The sequence below is a fragment of the Hermetia illucens genome, chromosome 6 (genome assembly GCF_905115235.1).
Source record: "Hermetia illucens chromosome 6, iHerIll2.2.curated.20191125, whole genome shotgun sequence".
Lineage (NCBI taxonomy): Eukaryota > Metazoa > Arthropoda > Insecta > Diptera > Stratiomyidae > Hermetia > Hermetia illucens.
The window spans coordinates 35,054,808-35,071,500 of NC_051854.1; the positions used below are offsets into that span (position 1 = coordinate 35,054,808).

General features: G+C 43.6%; 2 protein-coding genes across 2 annotated transcripts; both read right to left on the reverse strand.

Moving 5' to 3' along the window:
* Positions 1-10,567: 10,567 nt before the first annotated feature.
* LOC119659082 lies at positions 10,568-14,002 on the reverse strand. The gene is made up of 2 exons (XM_038066994.1): positions 13,750-14,002; positions 10,568-13,161 (listed from the first exon to the last, which is right to left on the reverse strand). The coding sequence occupies exons 1-2, from the start codon at positions 14,000-14,002 to the stop codon at positions 10,568-10,570; spliced, it is 2,847 nt and encodes a 948-aa protein (XP_037922922.1).
* Positions 14,003-14,053: 51 nt separating this feature from the next.
* On the reverse strand, positions 14,054-16,324 carry LOC119659083. Its single transcript, XM_038066996.1, has one exon. The coding sequence runs from the start codon at positions 16,322-16,324 to the stop codon at positions 14,054-14,056; it is 2,271 nt and encodes a 756-aa protein (XP_037922924.1).
* Between the last annotated feature and the right edge of the window lie 369 nt (positions 16,325-16,693).

A 16,693-nucleotide genomic window follows, 5' to 3' on the forward strand; every position in this document is an offset into this window, starting at 1 on the left:
GATTGTCCGCGCACAAAATCGCGGCATTGCACATAATATTCAAGTTTCTACAATTAGCGTATTGATCTTCCTATATTTTATGTTCTGAAATTCATACAATTAAATGCCACTAAGAGTGCACATAATTCCGATTTAAATTTATATTTTATGAATGGAAGCGATGGAACTAATGCAACTGACATTAATAATTAGCACTTGCAACGCAAATAGTGCCTTCCGCAGTTCTTAAAACGAATTCAATCAAATTAATTACATTCAACACTATCTGTGGAAAGCGCCGCCATATTGCAAATAACGCAACGAACTATCTGTCACGCAGGGCAAAAGTTCAATTTTCCGCATTGGACTTGTTGTATATTGCCTGATACAAGTCCGTGTAATGAACTTCATTTGACAGCTCTCTCACTCCGAACACACGCAGTCATTCCGCTGTTGCTTTGGGCTTTGACTGTGTAGATGTCCTACACCCCATTAAGGAGTGAACAAGAAAAACTATACCTTCGAAAAGGTGAAAATCAATATATTTTAACTTAACATGACATTATCATTCGCGGGAAATCGATTTCATTTGCAATTTCTGCTATATTAAACAGAACAACTGATCTAACTATCTGTTCAATTTGATTTGTTGATTGTTGTATTCAACTGAAACAAAACAAGTCGGGATACCGGGAGCTAAGACCTTTGGGCATGAAGGTTTCCTCTTATGTGAGGAATTTTCTATGAATTATAAACACAAAACCTTATTAAAATCGTTTTACTATCTGTCTGTCGTAGACGGTTATAGCGGTTGACACCATATTTTTTAGAAAGGTGGGAACTGTGAATGCTCACACATACAGTGACCTACATTCTTTTACACTTCTTTTAGGAGGGGGGTGTAAATTTTTTTTTCATCAAATATAGTCATGTGGGGTATCAAATTAAAGGCCTCGATTAGTACTTTTTGAAGCCGATCTTAGTTTTGACATTTGTTGGAAAGGTGGGGGGTTGAAAGTGATAATTTCTTTAAGGGGCCATTCTCAGAAACTACCAAACCGAAAAATCTGAAAAAAATCAGGAGGCTGCCACTATATAGTGACTGGGCTCTGAAATATCTTCCATACCGTTATTTGTTGAAATAAAGTTAATAATGGAATCTTATTATAATTTTTTGTAATTGGCTGGAAACCCCCCTTAAGTTCATCTTAGCACCACGTGCAAGGATGTAGGCTATAATGTAGAGCATGATCCTACCAAGTCTGGCGGACATCGCACTATTACTAAGAAAGTTATAATACGTCAAAGTTGTTGTTTCTTTGAAGATTGAGGACTATGAATTTCAATATCATCCGAAAGTTGATACTCTCACATAATATATGAATATATTACGTGCTACATACTAAGAAATAAACAAAACCTTTCGTACCTTTCCGGTCCAGCTTCCGGTTTCCCGGCTTGCTTAATTCATGCCTAGCAACAAATGCAAAGTATTTCTTCATATATTGAGAAACTAAGATATATGTGCAGTGAGGAAAACTGGAATTCGGACACCATCATAAGAAATATGTAGTGTTCAAAAAAGCGGTAAAAGGTGTGTTGTTCGGTACAATGCGAAGCAAATTCATGGGAAAGGATAAAACAAAACCCTTACTTTGGTTTTCTACAATTTTGTTAATAATAATTGAATTTGCTTCAAACTTGCCACAATTATTTCGTACGTTATCCATATACCTACCATCCTGACGAAATTTGGACTTCTAGAATGAATATGGTGATACACCACTATTAACTTTAATTGTTTAGATATCGGAACGGAATGCATTTTAAGGCCTAGCTTTTGTATATATGCATCATTCTGATTTTTCGGATAGATAGATTCTGAAAAAATACTTGTAGATCTGCTTGATTCCTTTATGTTTCAGGCAATATAAAAACAAGTCTGGAAGCTGGAAACTTGACGCTTCAGGCATAAAAGGTTTTGTGTTTCCTTTTGTGAGGAGCATAACACAGTTCTCCGTTGGCTGATAGCATTGACTCAAGATATTTAAATTGCTCAGTGTTGGCGGCTGCAGAAACCTGAACTGAGCGAATTAAATATCTCGAGTCAATGCTATCAGCCAATGGAGAACTGCGTAAGAAATTGTTTCACGCATTAATGCGACTTGGATGAAGTGGCATTCCACAACTGATGTCCTTTGTAACCGACGTATGAGCGATTCTCAAATTTACCGCAATGTCGACCGTCCTGTCGCCCTCTATGGTTCTGAGTGTTGGCCGACTATAAAAGACAATGAACGGCGTCTTGCAGTAATGGAGACGAAGACGTTGCATTGGACTGGTGACACGTTTTGATTACATCCGAAATGAGGATATCGGCGATCGATATGGGGTTGCACCAATCGTAGAGAAACTCCGAATAAGGCATCTTCGATTGCATGGTTACGTAATTCGCGTTAACTTCACCAAGATTGCTCTGAACATCGAAGTCAATGGTAAGCGACCAAAAGGCCGCCGAAACAACAGTGGCTTAATACGCTGCATGGGCATTTAAAAGCCTCGAAATTACATCCAGATCAGACATTTGTCAATAGGAATCCCTCGGTAGAGTTAATATATTTTCGAGAGAATAAGTTGGGACTCATGCAATCAGTTTATTTGAAAGCAAAGGAGTTCGTTGAGAGAGTTCATCCTTCTCTTACTCCTGAGGAGAGACAAACAGAGGTCGACCCGTTAACTTTGGGGCCAGTTAGGGAGCAAGTCCCTAAACTCCCGCCAGTGACTCAAAATTACATAGATCCCGGTGAAGGAAGTTCGAATAGGGGGGCCGTCCCAAGACAAGTTGAAACAGAGTTATTAGAACGAGACTTGGATCTAGACGTCAACGACAGACTCCAAGGTGAAGCGACAGCTAGGGATCTGCCCAGGAGTTCAGGCAGGTGTGAAGTTGCGTTCGGAGGGGCATGGGGGGCCTGTGATAAGGATAGACAAAATTATCCAACGTGGAGAGACGAACCGCGTACATCTAATCTTGGGCCCTTCCCCACCCAACTACGACCGGACTATTTATTAGACCCTAGTCAGCCCCGCCCAGAATATTTGCGGACTCCTGGACCAAACCGCTCAGAATCCTTCTTGGATCCCAGCCAGACCCGGCCAAACCATTTTGGTCCTTCGAGCCATTTTTCCCCTTGGAACTCAGGATATCGTTTTAGACCCGCCCTACCAATCCCAGATATTCCAATATTCAGTGGGGATATCAGTCAATACGAACCATTCAAAAGCCTCTTTAACTCTGTATACGATGGTTCTGAAATCGGTTTTGCGGAGCGCTTAACGATGCTTCAGAGCAAGTTAAGAGGCGATGCAAAACGTGTAATCGACCATTTAGGGATATACGGAGAGAATTACCAACAAGCATGGGTTCTTCTTGACCGAAGATACAGTAATCGTCGGGCCTTAATAGAAAAGGAAATTCAGGCGTTAGTTGACTTACCTCAGATAAACCAAAGGGAGGCTAGATCGCTGGGAAGAGCATTGGATACCATGCGTTCCGCAGTTCAGAACCTACGGAAAGCAGGATTCAATGCAGATGAAGGTATTCCATTCATTCCGTTCGTCCTGACGAGGAAAATGGATATGACAACTCGGAGGGAGTTCGACTTAACGTTACGAGATCCAAAAATGCCCGTTACGATAAACGACATCGACCAATTCCTAGAAAATAGATATGTGGTCATGTCCCCCGGTTGGGATGGTCTTAGTGGGATATCCAAGGCGGAGGATCTTGGGAATAAGAGAAAAACCCAGAAGGAGATAGCCTTGCTCTCCAAGTCGGATGGTGAAAAGAGAAACTGGATTAAATGCTTCTTATGTATGGGGAAGCACTTCACAGCCCAGTGTCCTCAATTCATTGAAAGTACCGACAAGGAGAAACTGCTCCGCCGTTATCATGTTTGTATTTATTGTCTCTCCCACAAATATATCAGGGGGGAAGCGTGCAATAAACGCAAGAATCTCCAATGCGAAATATGCAAAGGGCAACATCTTACTACCATGCATCCGTGCAAAGGGGATAATCCGTCTTCTGCTGTTCATCATGCCAAAAATTCGACAGCATTGTCATGGTCCGGAACCGTTTTTCCAACAGCTGTCGTTAAGCTAGAGGCAAGAGAAGGACATGCCGTTCCAGTTCGGTGTTTGATCGATCAAGGCAGTCAGAGCAGCTATATAACCGAAGATCTAGTACAGAAACTTCGGTTAAAAAAGAAAAAGACCAACATCGAAATTTCAGGGGTAGGTGGTGTGTCAGCAGGGAAAGTGTCAGCGGTTGTGTGTCTCACCCTTAAATTGGACGATGGTTCCGAGGTCAGCAGTCAGACGGGTAACTAAAGGTTCCCTTCCACAGGTACCGCCGCAAGTAAAGGCATTGTTTCAAGGGAAGAAGTTGGCGGACCCCGTAACGGAACATGCATCTCATGTTCCAGTTTTATTAGGGTCTAGTATCCTTCCACAACTTTTCGTGAATGGAGTAGAAACCGTAGATAGTTTCCTGCTCCAGAACACGAAATTGGGATGGATTGTGTCTGGTTCGGCGGAATCCTCGGTATCGAAGTTCACCTCAACACATGTCACTATCAAGGAATGGGAACAGGACTTAAGGGCTTTTTGGGATATGCCCCTAAGTAGAGATGAATCTAGTCGCATAGATGACGAAATTTGTGAGGACCTATTCGTAAAGGGTCATTACCGAAAGAACGATGGCCGATACGTGGTACCGACCCCGTGGCGACAAGATAATATTAAACTAGGAAACTCGTACCACAAGGCTGTGTAGCACTATCTCGGTCAGGAGAAAAGGTGGTTGAAAAACAAAGACCACAAGCTCAAATCGGATGAGTTTATGGAAGAATATTTTAATTTGGACCACATGGCTGAAGTTCCAAAGGGTCATCAATCTGACACTAGCGGCGAGGTATATTATATCCCGTATTTAAGCGTGGTTCGCCAAGAGGCCACGTCGACGAAATTGCGGAATGTCTTCAATGCTTCCAGTCCGACATCAAATGGTGTGAGCCTTAACGAGATGATCCATCCCGGTCCAAAGTTGCAAAACCATATTTTCGACATTGTCACTAGAATACGCAGGTTTGCGTATTTATACTCTAGTGACATTACTAAGATGTATCGGCAGATACTTTTGAGACCGGAGGATCAGATCAAGCTTAGGATTCTGTGGCGGGCGAAGCCTCAAGAACCGATAAGAGAGTTTTACTTGAAGACGGTGACCTACGGGTTAGACTGTGCACCCTGGCAAGCAATTCGAACGCTTCACCAGGTGGCAGACGACAATGCTCCTGATGAGGAGATCAACTGGATCATCAAGAACGCGTTCTATATGGATGATCTGTTATACGGGGCGTCCAGTATAAAAGAAGCTCAAGACGTCATCCGAAAAATCACAGAAACTCTAGGGAAAGGCAAACTTCCGCTATCGAAGTGGGTGACGAATTGCCCAGAAGTTCTAAAATATATTGACGAAAGTCACCGAATTAGTTCATATGTTGAGGTTGACAAGGCAGATAAGGATCTTAAGATCCTTGGCCTACACTATAGTCCTGGGGATGACTGTTTCCTGTACAGTATCAAGCCAATTTTAAATGTTAGGTATACCAAACGAAGAGTGCTTAGTATAGCTGCTTCTATTTTCGATCCTATTGGTTGGCTGCTTCCAGTTGTAATGAAACTGAGAATAGAAATTCAACGTCTATGGCAGGAAGGTTACGACTGGGATGACATTATTCAGGAACCGTCCCGAAGGCAACTTGAAAATGTGTTCTCGTCCTTAGAATACCTGAATGAAATTCGGGTTCCACGTTGGAGTGGACACACCTCCAAGGATGAAAAGATGGAGCTAGTAGGCTTCAGCGATGCATCCGGTGATGGTTACGCCGCGGTCATCTATAGCCGACGCAAAATGGAGACGGGTTACATCGTGCGGTTGATCGCAGCCCGAGGGCGCGTCACGCCTTTAAAGACACGATCGAGTATAAGCTCCAAAGCATGCACGGTCCCTAAACTCGAGTTGGAAAGTGTAGTACTATTAACGGAATTGTTCAACGACGTCCGTAAAAACCTTGGGACTAGCCCAGTAAAGTTCACGGCGTATACCGATTCCGAGGTGGCTCTCTGCTGGATTCGGAGTCGGAAAGATATCGAAAACAAATTGGTTAAGCGACGAGTAGCCGCGATCCATAAGTATTTGTCACCCACAGATATCCACCACGTTAGGTCAAGTCATAACCCTGCAGATTGTGCATCTAGGGGCATGTGTCCCCGGAAATTTGTAGCTCACAAGTTGTGGTTCCATGGACCGCAATTTTTGCAAGGGGAACTCCCTCGCACGGAGCTCGTCGGTTCTGGTGCTGAAACAGTGACTCATCTAGCAGAAGTTGCTTCCGAGCCTACGCCTGATCCAGATTTCATTCAGCGATTCTCAAGTTTACCTCGATTGATAAACACAATCGCGAGATGCCGTCGATGGAGATCGGGAGCTTCCGGTACGTTCTCAGCTCAGGAGTTGAAGCAATCGGAGTGGGCAGTCGTCAGGTATCAACAAAAACTACTCTTCGGGAGGCAAATTTTCAGAATTCAGAAGGGATTGAATATCGAGAAAAACCATTGGCTGTCCACGCTAAACCCTTTTGTCGATCAGGTATCTGGGGTTCTCCGAGTGGGAGGAAGATTAGAGCAGGCGCTCATCCCGTTTGAGCAGAAACACCCTATAATTCTCGGGAAGTGTCACCTAGCTGACCTCATAATTCAACATGTTCATAAGTTTCACCAACATTGTGGAACAGGACTCACAATGGCTATCATCCGAGAAAGATATTACATTCCAGCGTTGCAGCAGAGGGTGAAGAAGTGGATTAGGGGATGCGTTAGGTGCGTTCGAATGCGAGGAGCCACTATAATCCCGAAAATGGCAGACCTTCCTCCCGAGCGAATCAGGTCATCCGCTGTTTTTGAAAATGTGGGAACCGATCTGTGCGGACCATTTCAAATAAAAGCATCAAATTTACGGACCACAAAATCTATGAAGGTCTACATAGTGGTCTTCGTATGTATGTCTACTAAAGCGATACATTTAGAGCTCTGTACGGATCTTACCACAAATGCATTTTTGGCTGCGTTTCAAAGGTTCGTAAGCCGGCGAGGCCAGCCGAAAATGGTTCGCTCCGACAACGGCACAAACTTAGTAGGGGCTTCCAAAGTGCTCAGGGAAGCCTGGGGAAAGTTGACCAGTGAATGCTAGGAGAGGTTGGCTCAGCGTCAGATCGTATGGCATCATAACCCCCCAAGAGCCAGCCACTACGGAGGGCTGTTTGAGGCAGCAGTGGGGAGTCGCGTGGGGAGAAGCGGTATAAATGGAAGGCCCCCGGTAGGCAACTGAGGCCAGGTGAACTTGTTCTAATCAAAGAAAGTGATCACAGGCCATTAGATTGGAAGACCGGGCGAGTGTTAGAAGTTTTTCCAGATCTACAGGGCACCATCCGTCAAGTAAAACTAAAAACTGCTGGTAGGGACAATATACATCGTGCCGTGCATCAGCTCGTTCCCCTTCTTCCAGAAGAGGAAGCTGAGCCCTCTCAAGCGCAGGAAGCAGATGATAATGCGTTAGAACCGGACAAGGTTCCACCTAACATTCCCTCCCGAACGCGAAGCGGAAAAGGATGGAAGCCGTGGTCTCTAGCGCAAGTGGCTACTCTGCTGTGTATATGCCTAATGCCCGCCACAGTGGTGTCCTGGGCAGTGGACCCGGTCTTGGAAACCAGAATTTTGGAATTGCGATTAGTGCAGGTAAAGGCATTTGACCTAAAATATACTATTGCAACCTCAATAAACCTCACGCGTGATCTCGACACAATGTCGCAACAGTTGGAAAAGTTCCATAGGATATGTGAGCGGCAGATGGTGGAGGAAGTCCAAGAACATTGCAACGAGCTGAAACTTGCAAGCGAGCTCCAAGTCGCTGATGTTAATCGACGGTTGACCGCTTCCTATAAGGTCAACCGAGTTAGGCGGGCCTTTGGTATAGTCCCCCTAATATCAAGTAGTTTATTGAAAACAGGTGCCAAGTATATCCCAGGTCTCTTAGCGGCGGGGACAGTAGCTTACCTTAGTTATCGAGACATAGCTATTCGCGAGGAAGTGAAAGCTCTTAGACATCAACAGACAAAAATCGCAGCGTTAACGTTAAACATCACGGACCTAGAGTACCATCAGGTGGAGAACCAGATAAATCAGCTAATGGAGCAGCAGGGGAAAGAAATGTTAAGGCAGGAGCTGTCGGAGTTCTCCCTAGGAATTAAAACATTAATTAGCGAAATCGTTGCCAAACATGAGCAATTACGAAACATTCGACCTACCAAGGAACTGGCGGCTTTTATAAGCCAGGTTAATAGGGAGGTCCCTGGGGTAGTCCTGCCGAAACAAGATGAGCCAGAAAGAGTGTTCGAGGTTAATCCAGTGTCTGCAGGCTTCTCGTTACGATCGAATATACAATTCCTCTTGCGTATAAAGAGGAATTTAGACAGGTAGCAGTTATTACACCTCCAGATTCTAAAAATAACACTTGGGACTTGGGGACAACGATACCATTCCGCATCCTATTCGTTGGGCCCAATGCGGACAAGTTTTTCTTCGAGGAAGAGTCTACAGAGATTCTTCCTCGTCTATATGAGACAAAATTGTTACGCTCTGGACCATCATGTATTAAGGAAATTATACGGGGAGGCCAACAATTAAAGGATTGGTGTTCGACCACGCGGTGGAGCAATGAGACCTACATCGGTCGCATTAGCCCCCATGTTGGAGTGATATTCAAAGGGCAAGTTGATAAAATACCAATCACGTGTAATGACACTCAGTTAGAAATTCGGTTTCCTGTTTCTCTAGTAGAGCTCGACTATTGTACCATGGGCGAGGTCCCCTTCCAGATAAAAGAGATTCCACGAGCCATTACAGTAAACTGGACAAAGGTGTATGAAACAGTCACTCCTCGGTTTAATCTTCCATCAACCGAGATCAGTCTCGTCCGGGACAACGAGCACCTTATAGCCACATTAAAGAGAGAACTCGATGGAGTAATTAATGACGATAATGTGTTCAAACAATACATTCCGCACGGTTGTACATTGGCAGGGTTATTAGTAGGGGCCGTCATCGTAGGAATTTGGGTATGGTTAGCCAGAAAGAAGCGAAAGGGGGATGACGATCACCCTACCTTTATAAGCCATCTAGCAACAGCGGATCGGCAGCACGGGAGATGGGGTCAAGAATCGACAAACCCTATAGGTACCGTGTCACACGCAACTTCCTCAGTCTAGAATTCCTGTGTATACATTCCCATGTAAAAAAAAAAAACAAACCCGTAGTTGGATCCGAAATTGTATTGTAAATAAATGAAATTAAATAATAATCACTTACCTACGTAAAATTCTTGTGTATAAATGGCTTGTAAATAAGTGACTAATACAAATTAACAACAGACCGGCGGCAAAAAGTCACGGTCAAGAACAGTAGCATGGTTTCAGGGTATCAGATTTGTTTTGATTGTTTTTGTTTTTTGTTATGTTGGGTGACGGTCGCTTGATATGTTGGTTTGTGTTGTTGTTGGTAGCATGAGTGCAAGCAAAAATGAATGCAGACGCGTGCAAAAGTAATTCAATGTCTGGGGCAGCCGGTGCTCTGTTTTCAAATGTGCAAAGTCGTGTCGAGGTACGTCATCGTGAAATTGAGCTGATGAGGTATTCCCTAGGCATTGAATCGCTTTCGAGTAATTTTGATTACTACGCGTGTAATTTAATTACTACTAATAGGTACCACACTTAAGTGCACAATGAAAAAAAAAAAAAACGAAATATAAGTAATCTGAGAACAATTAACTGAGAGTAAAAATATTGCAGAAATAGTAAGCATAAAACGAAATGTGGTGATCTTGTGAAGTATGAATATTTTCTAAATCAACACGAAAATTAACTATAAACACAAAATGCATATGAACATTGTCTCAATCCTGATAGGTCCACTCGGTGATACACCGGGTGAGTCTCTCTTCTTGATCAAGTGAAACACCTGCTCAAGTCAAAACCAAGTAAAGTTCGTTTTCAAGTCTGTCTGTATGTTCATTGGGTGAAACACCGAATGAGTCTGTCTTTTCTTAATTGGGTGAAACACCGAATCAAGTTCAGTCCAGTAGAGTATATTTCCAAATCTTCGAAGTCTCCAGCAGCCTCACTGGAGAAGAATAAAAGGCTTAGTTCTTCGGGACTTGAAAATACACTAAATTCTTTATTATAATAATTGTTCTCGCTTAAATAGGTACAAAAGTGCTTACGCGCTAATATCAAAAAGTGTACAAAAATGCTTACTTGCTATGAGAAAAATTACAAATTGCTTACATGCTAAATATGCGTGCATGCGGAAAATATTCACCTTGGATATGCAAATATTTTTTGCATGCACCGGATGCGCGTGCAGACGGTTTTTTTTACTGCAGCCTGAACATCCTCCCCTCCGTTGAGCGTTAGGTCAACCGTTGTTCTGGATCAATCGTCCACAGTAGCAGGTTTACAGGGGAGTGCGAAATTCTCTTCTTCTTCGCTCTTGAACATCGAGTTGCTTCTGAGTTTTGCGTGCAGGTATCTATAATCCGTTCCGTTGATGGAGCTGGGGGTTTTTGCTGCGAGGAGTCTTCCGTGTCATTCGGTTCTACCGGTAACGGTGCTAAGTTATGAATTGCTCTCTGTAGGACTCCTGACGATGTTTTGATCCCTGCTATTCTTATTAGACCATCTCGACCTTTTATCCCCTTTATTATTCGCCCCAATCTCCACTGCAGAACGGGAATATTGTCTTCTTTGATAGCCACCAGCATTCCAGGTTTTACGTTTTCGCAGCTCTGTTTCCATTTTTGACGCTGTTGCAGTTCCGACAAATATTCACTTGACCATCTTTGCCAGAATCTATTCTTTATATCGTTGATTTCCTTCCATCTTTGCGGTAAATTTGCCTTTACTGCTTGGGCGTGTACATCAATTGGGTTCGTTAGTGGTTCCCCAATTAAGAAATGGCCTGGAGTTAATGCCGTAAGGTCTCTCGCCTCGGATGATAGAGGTGTCAGTGGCCTTGAATTCAAAATAGCCTCGACTTCGATTATTAAAGTTGCCATTTCTTCATACGTAAGTTTTGCTGGGGACGTGTTTCTGATTAAAAAGTGTTTGGCAGATTTTACTGCCGCCTCCCACAGGCCACCGAAATGAGGCGATCTTGGTGGAATAAAATGAAAATCAATACCCTTGGGTGTGCAAAAATTGATCAGTTGTTCTTGGGATTGTTCCCCGTATATGCTTTCGTTTAATTCTGCTAGTTGATTTTTGGCGCCCACAAAGTTAGTTGCATTGTCGCAATATAGATTTCGACAATGTCCTCTACGTCCAATGAAACGTTTCAGCGCATTGATGAAGGCTTCTGTCGTTAGATTCGTCACTAGTTCCAGGTGCACCGCCTTTGGTGCAAAGCAACAAAAAACAGCAAGGTACGCCTTTTGCGGACGATTGCCTCTCCCCTTAAAGTGAATCCATAGAGGGCCGGCGAAGTCGATACCAGTATTCGTGAATGGTCTGGCTGGTTGTACTCGATGGGCGGGCAGGTTTCCCATGAGCTGCGTCATGAGTTTTGGTTTCACCCTTGCGCATTTCATACAGCTCTGCACGATAGATCTGATGGCTGCTTTGCCCTTGATAGGCCAAAATCGTTGTCTCGCTATTGCCAATAAGGCTTGTGGTCCGGCGTGAAGATGCTTATGGTGCAGATCATTTAAAATCAATCGAGTTACGTAATGGCCGTAAGGAAGGACGATCGGGTGTTTGGTATCATAAGTTAAATTTGAAGCTTCAAGCCGACCGCCGACTCTCAAAAGTCCGAATTCGTCTAAGAATGGATGCAGACTGCTCAATGGATCGCTGTTGTTTAATTGCTTGTTACATGTTAGTTGCTGCATAGATTCTCGATACACATGCCATTGAGCTTCCTTTACTATTACTCGCAAGGCTTCCTCCATTTCGCTTGCAGTTAAGAGCGATTTTTCTCGTTCCTTGTGGTTTGTTGTTCGTGCATTCCTAACGAACCGTAGCACATGTGCCATTATGCGTTGCAGTCGTTGAAAAGAGTTTTGATGGTCGATTTGATTGATAAGGGAAATTGAGTCCTTCACCATGGCCAATACCATTTTTGAACGTTTTTTCTCCAAGGTGGTATCTACACTATGAAACCTTTCCGGCCAGCACTCTTCAGTCCCATGAAGAAATATAGGCCCATAGAACCAGAGGGCATAATTCTGCAGTTTTCCTGGAGCGACACCTCTCGATACCAAATCTGCTGGATTCTCCTTTGAATGTATGTGCCTCCATTGCTTGGGTGAGGATTTTTGTTGTACAGCAGCGACTCGATTAGCCACGAACGTATAAAATGACGATGCTTCTGCATTGATCCAATTTAGGACAATTTCGGAGTCGGTCCAGTAAAAGCAATTATAGTCTGGAATTTCTATGTCCCGTTTAAGCCGATGAGCGAGTTCAGCTGCTAGCCTTGCTGCACACAATTCCAATATTGGTAGGGTCACTCGTTTTAATGGTGCCACCTTCGACTTTGCACATAAAAGACGAACTGTGCGAACCCCATCTGACTGAATAGCTCGTAAATATACCGCTGCACCATACGCCTTTTCCGAAGCGTCCGAAAAGACATGTAACTGTATTTTTTCAGGTACCTTCCCTCCAAATATGTGACGAGGTACCTTAATTTGATTCAGCCCCTGCAAGTCATTATAATATCTTGACCATTCCGCCTGTAGTTCTAAAGGAATTTCTTCATCCCAACCTATTTTGAGACTCCACAGCCTTTGAAGGAAGATTTTAGCAGTAACTGTAACTGGTGCCATCAATCCTAGCGGATCGAACAGATGAGCGATATCGGATAGCGCTGATCTCTTTGTTACTTTCTTAGATTCCGTGTATGGGCATCTAATTTGAAATTCATCTGTCTTAGGAGTCCAAACTAATCCTAGTGTCTTCACGTTTTCCTCCCTTTCTTGGGTTATGTCCAGTTGGAGTGCCTGATCTTCAACAGGAATGTTGTTTAAAAGATTCTTGTTGTTTGCACATCACTTTCGAAGCTTAAAGCCGGCCGATTGCAAGATTGTGCGAAGTTGATGTTGCGTCTCAATAGCTTCTGTCAAGGTGTTTGCACCTGACATCACATCGTCCATATAAAAATCCCGTCTTAATGCAGTCGAACCGGATGGGTATTTGTGCATTGTCTGTGATGACAATTCTTGTAGGCATTTGGTGGCTAGATATGGTGCAGAGGAAGTACCATATGTGACCGTGTTCAGCTGATAACATCTTATAGGTTCATTAGGCTCATTTCGCCATAGAATTAGTTGAAATCTCTTGTCTTCCTCCGACACCTGGACTTGTCGATACATCTTTTCGATGTCAGCAGTAAAAACAAAGCAAGGCAGCCGAAATCGTACGAGAATGGTAAATAATTCGGATTGGATGGTAGGGCCTGTAGCAAGTACATCGTTCAAACTATATCCAGAAGAGGTTTCCGAAGAGGCGTCAAAAACTACTCTAAGTTTAGTGGTGGTGCTCTCTGGCTTCAGAACGCTATGATGGGGAAGAAAGTAATGAAGACTCGGAATACTTCCTTCATCTATTTCCGTCATATGCCCCAGTTGCTTGTATTCGTCCATAAATTCATTGTACTGTTTGCGTAGTTCTGGGTTTCGTGCTAATCTCCATTCTAATTTGAAAAGTCGCCTCTCCGCATTGCCCCTAGATTTGCCGAGTTTTGCTGGATCCACCTTGAAAGGCAGTTTCACAATGAAACGTCCATTGTTCGTTCGTTTCATGGTTTGAACAAAATGATTTTCACACTTTATTTCTTGTGTTGTCATCGCAAGGTTCTCTGTAGATTCTGGTTCCTCCAATTTCCAAAAACGCTCGATCTACTCGCTGAGCTTGGAATCATCGGTGTTGAGGATGCCACATGTAACGTCTTTCTGATAGGATGTTGCAACCCTTCCAGCAATTATCCAACCAAAGACCGTGTTTTGCAGCAGTGGCAGGTTCCTTGATAGCCGCATCTGCCCTGTAGCTAATAGTTCGTAGTAGATGTCAGCTCCGAGAAGTAGATCAATACGCCCTTCCCGGTCAAAATGAGGATCGGCAAGCTGAATGTTGCCAGGTATGGCCCAATTCCTTGAATTCAGACCTTGCGATGGTTGAGAGGATGTTATATGTGGTAAAACTATAGCGTCTATCTTCCGTGCAAACGTAGTGATTCTTGATTGCAATGACAACGTTACCTTCTGTTGCGATTGTTGCGACGCTCCGCCCAGACCACGAATGTGTATATGGTAACTAGTTGGTTGTAGTCCCAGCTTTCTCACAGCCGTTTCTGTAATTATGTTTATTTGGGAGCCACTATCCTGCAGAGCTCTCATTTCTATCGACTTGCCCTTTTGGTTTGTCACCTTGATGAGTGCAGTAGCTAATAGAACAAAAGGTCCCTCTGATGCTGATATTTCCGTTGATAATGCAATAGAATGGTTGACATTTGTAGAACCCTTGTCCTTTACAATACTTGATACTTGACCTTGCTTGGTGGCGTTGGCTGTTGTTTGAATTGCGGTGATAGAGGGCGTTGTTTTGTCTTGATTGTTGGCGTCCATATGTAGTAGAGTGTTGTGCTTCTTTCCACATTTAAGACAACTTCCTGTGCTGCATTGTGCACTTCGATGTCCTTCCCGTAGGCAGTTCAAACATAGCCTCAGCTGCTTGATTTTGGCTACTCGATCCCAAATGGACAATTGTTTAAAGGCTTCACATGTGTAGATTCGATGGCTTCCCTTGCAGTTTTTGCACTGTAAAGATTGACTGTCCTTGGTGGATATTAAAGCCGAGGTTCGGTTTGTAGGTTTGTTTTGAGTCGTACTCCTCTTGTCGCTACACAAGGCCTCTAAAGACTGAAAGCGTCTTTCCAAAAACGCGAGAAATGCATCAACCGGCTGCAGTTCTCGTGGTGAAGTCAAAGTTTGTTCGTATAAGGCGTGCGTAACCTTGTCTAACTTCTTCAGTAAAATATGTAATAAAATGGGATCCCAACTAGCTATATTGATATTAAAGTTCTTGAGTCCTGCTAGACATTCCTTCGTAATGTCATGAAGTTTTTTCAAAGCACTGGGGGAGTCCGCAGTAATCATCGGCTGCTGTGTGAGCCTATCCAATAGCGTGGCTACCATCAATCGTTGATTGCTGTAGCGGTTTGTTAGCGTTGTCCATGCAATGTCATAATTTTCGTCAGTGATGGGCAGATGACGTATAAGTCGCTCTGCTTCACCCTTTAGATTGGTCTTCAAATACCACATTTTCTGAGCATTTCCCAATTGCTGCTCGTGGATCATCTGGCGGAATAAGTCGTGGAAGGATTGCCATTGTGCATAATCGTCGTCAAAGGCAGGAATTGTCACGTTTGGCAAGTTGATGCTTGGAAAGGCCCTTGTAGCGGGAGCTACGCTAGGCTCTAGCTTTGAACAGCATTCAGCGAGAAATATTAAAGTGTCTTGAATTCGCTCTTCGAGGTTGAGAAAATTCTCCTCGTTGTACCCTAACTCATTTGGATCGCTGGAATATTGCCATATATTCTGATGGCCTTGACGCAACTCTTCCCAGTACTTTGATAAAGTAGCTGTCTTCAATTCGTAGTATGATTTGGGTTGTGCCTGTTCAACTGTGTCGATGCCGCTAATAATGTTTTCCACAGCCCGTATCCTTGATTGCTGTTGCCTTATTAGTACCACGACATCGCTGGGAAGCTCGTTCTGAGCATTATTTGCTGCCGTGGCAGCCCTTGTATCTAAAGCACCCGTGGCTGATTTACCCAAATCGATATTCAACTTGGACGTGCCTTCCAAACCCTGAAGGCGTTCCGCAATGTCCTCCTTGTACTTGGTGTACTCGCGCTGCATTGAAGAGAAATATTGTTTCTCGAAATATGGATGAGCTGGAAGATAATGCGCTAACTCTTCAAGCTCTTCATTTCTCTCCGAAAAGGCTGTCCAGAGATTTTCCAATTGTTCCAATCTCGTCGTGAGATATTCCCTTGTCTTACGAGCTACCGAATCTTTCCGGTAGTTACTCAAAAGACGCTGAATCTCCTGGCCCGTCACATCTTGTTGTTGAGTAAGATTATTAACTTTCTCAAGTATCGCCTCCATGATTGGCTAAGATAATTCCACAAAGTTATTAACTCGCCTCGTGTCCTTTTAATGTTGTGATCGGCCGATCACGTCGGGGTCACCAAAAAATGTGTCAATCCTGATAGGTCCACTCGGTGATACACCGGGTGAGTCTCTCTTCTTGATCAAGAGAAACACCTGCTCAAGTCAAAACCAAGTAAAGTTCGTTTTCAAGTCTGTCTGTATGTTCATTGGGTGAAACACCGAATGAGTCTGTCTTTTCTTAATTGGGTGAAACACCGAATCAAGTTCAGTCCAGTAGAGTATATTTCCAAATCTTCGAAGTCTCCAGCAGCCTCACTGGAGAAGAATAAAAGGCTTAGTTCTTCGGGACTTGAAAATACACTA

Bases quoted from the DNA above. Each gene is read 5' to 3' on its own strand.
- LOC119659082 (XM_038066994.1), bottom strand. From the start codon at position 14,002: ATGACAACACAAGAAATAAAGTGTGAAAATCATTTTGTTCAAACCATG. The intron at 13,162-13,749 runs GTATTCCGAGTC...TTCCTGTTGAAG, and splicing joins GACGGAAATAGATGAAGGAA to ATCAGGCACTCCAACTGGAC.
- LOC119659083 (XM_038066996.1), bottom strand. From the start codon at position 16,324: ATGGAGGCGATACTTGAGAAAGTTAATAATCTTACTCAACAACAAGAT.